Source organism: Mustela lutreola, chromosome 16, assembly GCF_030435805.1.
Source record: "Mustela lutreola isolate mMusLut2 chromosome 16, mMusLut2.pri, whole genome shotgun sequence".
Lineage (NCBI taxonomy): Eukaryota > Metazoa > Chordata > Mammalia > Carnivora > Mustelidae > Mustela > Mustela lutreola.
Genome location: NC_081305.1, coordinates 56346865 through 56353648, shown reverse-complemented (window position 1 = coordinate 56353648; position 6784 = coordinate 56346865). Strand labels below are relative to the sequence as shown.

The following is a 6784-nucleotide window of genomic DNA, read 5'->3' as shown; positions in this document are numbered from 1 at the left end:
ATTCTGCACTCCTAACTTTGGCCTTGATGTCCAGTGGACCCAAGAATTTTCCCCTACCCCAAATCCTAGAGACTATGAACTAGAGTCCCCCAGTACTAAATCCACTCAGGGCCCCAATGCTGGGTATAACAATCACATACTATGTGCTGCACACTCCTAGAACCACCCTATGACGGATTTACTATGACTATCCTTATTTTACAGATAAACTGAGGCATAGAGAGGTTATTAGTAACTTGTCCAAAATCACAGAGAATGAGCACAGCAGCTTGGATTTGAATCCAGCCCATGTGCTTCTGTAGACTGCTGTCCTGGTCCCCAGCTTCTGGGTCCCCTGAGTACCTGCCTAGTCACTGAACTGCCCATCCCTCACCCATTCAGGGAGCTGAGAGGACCAACCACACTCCTGTCCCCTAGCTCTGGCCCCATTGAAATAACCAGACATCCAATAGTCTAGTTCCCTTCCCTTGCAAGAACCTAGGATTTCAGTCCTGCAGCTCCCAATTCCCTATCAGGACCCCAGACACCTGATCCCCTGCCCCTCACTTTTTCTTTTTTAAGATTTTATTTATTTATTTGACAGAAAGAGACATAGCAAGAGAGGGAACACAGGCAGGGAGAGTGGGAGGGAGAAGCAGGTTTCCCAGGGAATGTGAGACTCAGTCCCAGGACCCTGGGATCACGACCTGAGCTGAAGGCAGACCAGACGCTTAACGACTGAGCCACCCAAGCACCCCTGTCCCTCACTTTTTACTAGTACCCACACCCTCCAAGAGACCCAAGTATATAGTAATCACATCCCACCCTGATTCAATAATTCAACAATAAGTAATAATAACAGTGAACATTAAGTCCCTGGTACTACACTTCTGTTTAAAACCCTCCAGTGGTTTCTCACTGCCCTTAGAATAAAAGCCAAGCTCCTCCCCTAGTCTTCAAGGGCCCTCTTTAATTTCCCTTCCTACCACTCCCTCCAGCTCCCCCCAATTCCAGCCACACTGGTCCTTCTGTCTGCTCTCCAAATAACCTGAGCTTGTTCTTTCGAACTCCAGCCTCTCATTTCCCCTTCCTCCAGCCCTGAAATGACTCCTGTCCTCAGGTCTCCACTCAGATGTCCCCACCCCACAGAGCCCTTGTCTGATCACCTTGTTTAAAGTAGCTCCCTGCCGCTACTTCCTTCTCACCTCCACTCTGTTTTATTTCCTGCAAAGCACTTAGCACTGCCTCTGAAATTTCTCCACTGCATTGGTAGGTTTTCTCTTTAGGGTCCACCAGCCCCTACTAGGAAAGTAGCCTCCATGATAACAGCAGGCATCACATCTGTTTTCTCTCTTATGACCTCCCGGTTCATAATAGATGTTCAATAAATGTTTGATGAAGAAAGGAACGAATGTGTGGCTGCGTTATAGTGTACCGGCATTACCTTATTCATTTCGAGTCAGTATCTGAATTAAGATTACCGCTATTAGTATATTGCCAATATTATCATTTTTTAAGAGATTGTATCTATTTATTTGACAGACAGAGACACAGTGAGAGAGGGAACACATACAGGGGAGGTGGGAAAGGGAGAAGCAGACTTCCCGCTGAGCAGGGAGCCCGATGCGGGGCTTGATTCCAGGACCCTGGATCATGACCTGAGCCAAAGGTAGATACTTAACGACTGAGTCACCCAGGTGCCCCTATTGTCAGTATTTTTAGTATTACAGTATCCATGTATGTTGCAGACGAGGAAAACGGGGCTCAGAGAGTTGAAATAATCAGTCAAGACTGCCCCCCCCTCGCCCCACCGGGCAGGAAATAGTGGCCCTGGCATCAACTTCCACTCCCTGTCCCCTTCCAGAATTTTACATGTTACCATTTTCCATCCCCTGATCCCCATTGTGGGGCGAACTCCCTCCCAGATCTCAACCCACCTCCACGCAGTGGGAATCTGGCCCTTTCTCCTAAACCCCCATTCCTCGAAGTATCCAGTCCTAAGTTCCATCAGGGAAAGCAGACTCCGGCCGGCCAGCTGGGGACAGGACCCAGTCTGGAGTCCTGAAAATCGGGCCCTCCCTCTCCTCGATGCTTGCCCCACCCTGCCGCTGCTCCACTCCCTGGACTCCAAGGACTTCTCATCTCAACGCTGGGAGTGAGCCCCAGAAGATGCCTGTCTGCGGGTAGTGGGTGGTGGCACAGAGAATGAGAAACCCAAGCGCCTAGTCCCTCCCTCTGACTACAGACCTCAGCTGGGTGCGGTGCGAGTGGGTATAAAAGGGTCAGTATTTATTGGGAGGAGCAGAGAGAAAAACCAGGAGAGTGAGAAGAGAGAGAAAGGAGGCATAGGCAGTGAGGACTGGAGAGAGAAAGAAGGAAGAAAGGAGAGAAAGAGATCCTGATTGAAGGGGAGAAGGAGGAAGAGAGCCAGAGGGGAGAGCGAGCGAGGGAGGGAGGAAGGCGGTGAGAGAGGCGGGGGCCTCGAGAGGGTGGAAGGAGGGAGGAGAAGGGCGGGGCGCGGAGGCCCCAGCAAGGGACGAGACTCCAGCTCCGACTTTTTCTGCCGCTCTCGGTAAGTTTTCAGTCCGTTATTCGGACTGGGATTTCTTTATTTACTTGGGAGTGCACTAGTTTGGGAAGGATACCCCCAGGCAGGGAGAGACGCCCTGCTCTCAGACCTCATGGAAATCCTTGTCATTTAAGAAGTGATCTCTTAGCACTTGGGGTGGAGATTCGGGAAGGGGTGGGGCCGGCAAAGATTCGGGGTTCTCAGCAGAGCCCTCCACTGGTAAACTTCCTTTAGTTTTTCCCCATAGCTGTCCAATCTCTCCTGAGGACCCTTGCCAGAGAACACCCCACATCTGGGGGACGTCTAGGCACCCCCTTTCTGGACACTGATGGGTTCATTTTGTCAAGCCTCCTACTGCCAACCCAGGCCTCCCACCCCCAGCATGGATCTCACCCATTTTTCTTACAAGATGGGGTGGGGTGGGGTGGGGACCTCATGGGCATAGCCAGGGACTGGGGTTTCCCTGTTTCTTGGAGGCAGGGGGTGAGATGAGTCACTGGGTGACTCATTGGGTCCCCCTCCTCCCTACCCCAGGAGAGGAGGGGGGTGACTCAAGGATGCCGCCTGTCTCTGGGGGGAAGCCCCCAGCTTCTGATGAATCTAGAGGGGTGTCTGCTTGAATTTTCACATCCTGGCTCATATGTGCCCAGGATCAGGACTTTGAGGAGACAGGAGGCCACACTGCTCATCCTACTTTCTTCTGGACCCAAGAGTCCATCCCTGGCTTGGTCCAACCTCTGGAGAATTCAGGAGTCCTTGCCCCCAGCCTACCCCCACTCAGACCCTGGAGTCCCGGCCCCCAGCCCTCTTCTTCATCACCCCCGGGGAGTCCTGACTCAGACCCCTTCTCCACCAGGATTGGAGCATCTCACCAGCACTTGTGCCAGCCTCTTGAAACAACCATCTCCTGACACCCCCCAGCCCAGGCTTCCACTGCAGCCATGTCTCTCCTCCTGCTGGTGGTCTCTGCCCTTCATATCCTCATTCTCATCCTGCTTTTCGTGGCCACTTTGGACAAGGTAAGCCTACTCCAGCCGGCAGGCATTTTCTCCTGCAGACTCCCACCACACCCCTCTTCTAAAGTCCCTCGGGCCCCACCCCTTTTCTCTAGCATCTTCCCTTCAGAGGTCTGCCTCTGAGGCCTCTACCGTGCCCTTTCCCCTGACTGCTCTCACCCCTTCTTACTAAATCCATGCCTTCCCCAGTCCAATGCCTTCCCAGCCCTACCCACAATTTCCCTGATGCCACCCACTGTCCTCTCCTAACGCTGCCCCTGTTTCTCTGTCCATCCCAGTCCTGGTGGACCCTCCCAGGGAAGGAGTCCCTGAATCTTTGGTATGACTGCACGTGGAACAATGACAACAAAACGTGGGCCTGCAGTAACGTCAGCGAGAATGGTGAGGGGGTTGCGGACCAATCTGCAAAGGGAGGGGTCACCCCAGGTCTCTTCCCGAGACCAAGAACTAGGACCCCTTCAAAGTTTGAGTGGACAGCTCTGGGTCTCAATGCTGAGTGAGTGGGGCTGATTATGACACTCTTATCTGCATGGTAGGGAGCAATATGCTCTTGTTCTAGAGAGAATGGACTAACCCCTTCCCTCCTTTATGATTCAGAAAGAGGGGAGAGCACATGCTATAGGTTTAAGGAATGGGGGAAGAAAGCTCCCAAGATTCTATGAAGGTAGGATTATGTTTTCAAAATTCTAAGGAAATGGGACTGGTGTTTGTAATGGATGTCTGGGACCAGTTTGTCCAAGTTCCAAGGCATTGAAGCTGGAACCACATTAGGGTTCTAAAGGGGTGGGGCTAAATCCTTCCAGGGTCCTGAACAAGGTGGGTTGGGGGTATGGTGCTGTTGCATCTGAGTGATAAAGGAGGAGAGCTGTATCCTTCTAAACTTCCAAGAGAAAGAAAATGAAAGATTAAATGATTTTCCCCTAAGAGTGAAGCAAGAACTTCTGTTCTCACCAGTTCTATTCAGTGTTATACTGGAGTTAGCCAATGCAACTGGGCAAGAAAAAGAAATAAAAGGTATAAAGAGGGGAGAGGAAAAAGCAACAATGTCTCTCTCTTCCCAGTGGACATGTTCATGTAGAAAATCCTAAAGAATCTTGAGAAAAGCTTCTAAAACTGATAAGGGAACTCAGCAAAGTAATAGGAATCAAGGTCAATATAAGTGATATTCACAAGTATCCAAACCTGTATGGCTGTGAACGGGGTAGGGCAGTGAACGATGCGCCAGCTGGTGGAGCTGGGATTCTGGACATACTGTGACTTCACCTCTATCTCCTCCTTACTGCAGGCTGGCTGAAGGCAGTTCAGGTCCTCATGGTGCTTTCCCTCATCCTCTGCTGCCTGTCCTTCATCCTGTTCATGTTCCAACTCTACACCATGCGGCGAGGAGGGCTTTTCTATGCCACTGGCCTCTGCCAGCTTTGCACCAGTGAGTACGGGCCCCAGGGAATTGAAGGGAAGTGACAGGGGACTGTCTGGGTGCTGTGGGCCCTGAGAATGGACATCAGGTCAAAGAAAACAATTATCAACAGCCCAAGGACCACCTTGGACTGTCCACCTTGGACAACAGCCCAAGGACCTGCCTTGTCAGGCTACCTCTCTGCCTGGGGACTTTTGGGAGTTGTACTTTTCACTGATTCCGTGTTTTGTGGTATGCATCTCTGAGTCATGTGGAAGCCGACACTTAGAGCTTCAAGGAGCCGGGGCTGGAAAAGGTGGTGTGAGCGAATACTTTAGATCCCAAGGATGGGAGGGAGACAGTTGGCTAAGTAATACTCCAGGAGAGAACTCTGAATCATAATAGCAGTGATTTTGTACAGCGAGCTTCTGTTTCTGGTGGACCTACCGCGTATCAGACACTCCAAGTTCATACACTTTAAAAATTTTTTGCCTTCAGGAGCAGAGAGCTAAGTGATCATAGTCATTTTCTAGAATATTCTCTTAGGTTCCTATAAAGTATAAAGTCCCTCTCGTTTTAATTTACTATTTTCGAGCTTGGCTCACAGAAAGGCACTAAAAAATGTTCCTCAAAGGGATGGGTGGATGGATGGATGAATGGGTGGATGAATATTATCTCCCATTTTATGAATGAGTAAAGGGCACCCAGCCAGATCAGCTAAATTGCCCAAGGACCATATGCGGTGGCCTCGTTGCAAGGCTCTGAAGGAGCGAACCACAACTCCCAGAAGGCACCGGCGCTGAGCCCTGGCTCTCCAGCGGCTTCTTTGCCCCGTGGGTTGTTGGGAAATGCAGTCTTCTTGCGGGTACAGCGTGACACCTGGTTCTGGTCTCCCCGCAGGTGTGGCGGTCTTTACCGGAGCCCTGATCTACGCCATTCACGCTGAGGAGATCTTGGCGGAGCGCCCGCCGGGGGGCAGCTTTGGTTACTGCTTCGCCCTCGCTTGGGTGGCCTTCCCCCTTGCCCTGGCCAGTGGCGTCATCTACATCCACCTGCGGAAGCGGGAGTGAGGGCCCCCGCGTCGCCCTGCCGCCACTGCTGGTGCCGGGCCCTCTGTCTCATCCCTGAAGCCCCCGCCCCCGGCCTCCTCCAGAAAATAAAACCGTTTAACCGCTTGCTCCGCCTTTGCCTCCTTCCTTCCTCCCTGCCTCCTCCAGGGACCCAGGCTGCTAAGGCCTGATCTTTCCTGAACCTGGGACAGCACCTCCAGCAGCAGCCTTCAGAAAGTCCAGCTTCAGGCCCCCAGGCCCTTCTAAACCAGGACACAGGAAGCAAGGGTCCCGGCCGCATTCCCCCTTACCTGTGGCCCTGCACCCTCCCGTCTCAGGATTCCTGCAGAGTCTAGACCTCTAGGCACTTGCGGGGAAGAACCAGGCATGTGGGTTTCCTGTCCTCTTTTTCCATGTACAAGGGTGTCTTTCTCTCAACCAGGCAGGGTATGTGTTGTTCTAGATTGTTGGTCTCCACCCCCCGCCCCCCCCCCCCCGACCTCTGGGAAGACTTTTCTGTTTCCCGCTTGGAACTCAGACACCTTCCCTCCTTAGAACCCAACCCTCTTCTTTCCCCTCCCCTGCCCAATTCTGCCATTAGTCCATATGACGTCTTAGTAAAAATAAGATGGTATCCCCCACCCCACCCCTCCAGGCTGACCTAGCCGGACCAGGACACACGTAGGGTATGGGGAGATGGCTGGATTTTACATTCAACCATGCCCTGGCTGTGTGCCATTGTGCAGTGAACAATTTGCACAACCGCACATGGCTC

At 52.2% G+C, this 6784-nt stretch overlaps 1 protein-coding gene across 1 annotated transcript; it reads left to right on the top strand.

Annotated features, from left to right (window-relative positions):
- Nucleotides 1–2284: 2284 nt before the first annotated feature.
- On the top strand, nucleotides 2285–6136 carry EMP3 (epithelial membrane protein 3). The gene is made up of 5 exons (XM_059152920.1): nucleotides 2285–2551; nucleotides 3405–3567; nucleotides 3843–3945; nucleotides 4850–4990; nucleotides 5861–6136. The coding sequence occupies exons 2-5, from the start codon at nucleotides 3490–3492 to the stop codon at nucleotides 6028–6030; spliced, it is 492 nt and encodes a 163-aa protein (XP_059008903.1). The 5' UTR covers nucleotides 2285–2551; nucleotides 3405–3489; the 3' UTR covers nucleotides 6031–6136.
- Nucleotides 6137–6784: the final 648 nt, after the last annotated feature.

Coding starts and splice junctions, on each gene's coding strand:
- EMP3 (XM_059152920.1), top strand. CDS start 3,490: ATGTCTCTCCTCCTGCTGGTGGTCTCTGCCCTTCATATCCTCATTCTC. Junction 3,568..3,842: donor TCGTGGCCACTTTGGACAAG/GTAAGCCTACTC, acceptor TGTCCATCCCAG/TCCTGGTGGACCCTCCCAGG. Junction 4,991..5,860: donor CCTCTGCCAGCTTTGCACCA/GTGAGTACGGGC, acceptor GTCTCCCCGCAG/GTGTGGCGGTCTTTACCGGA.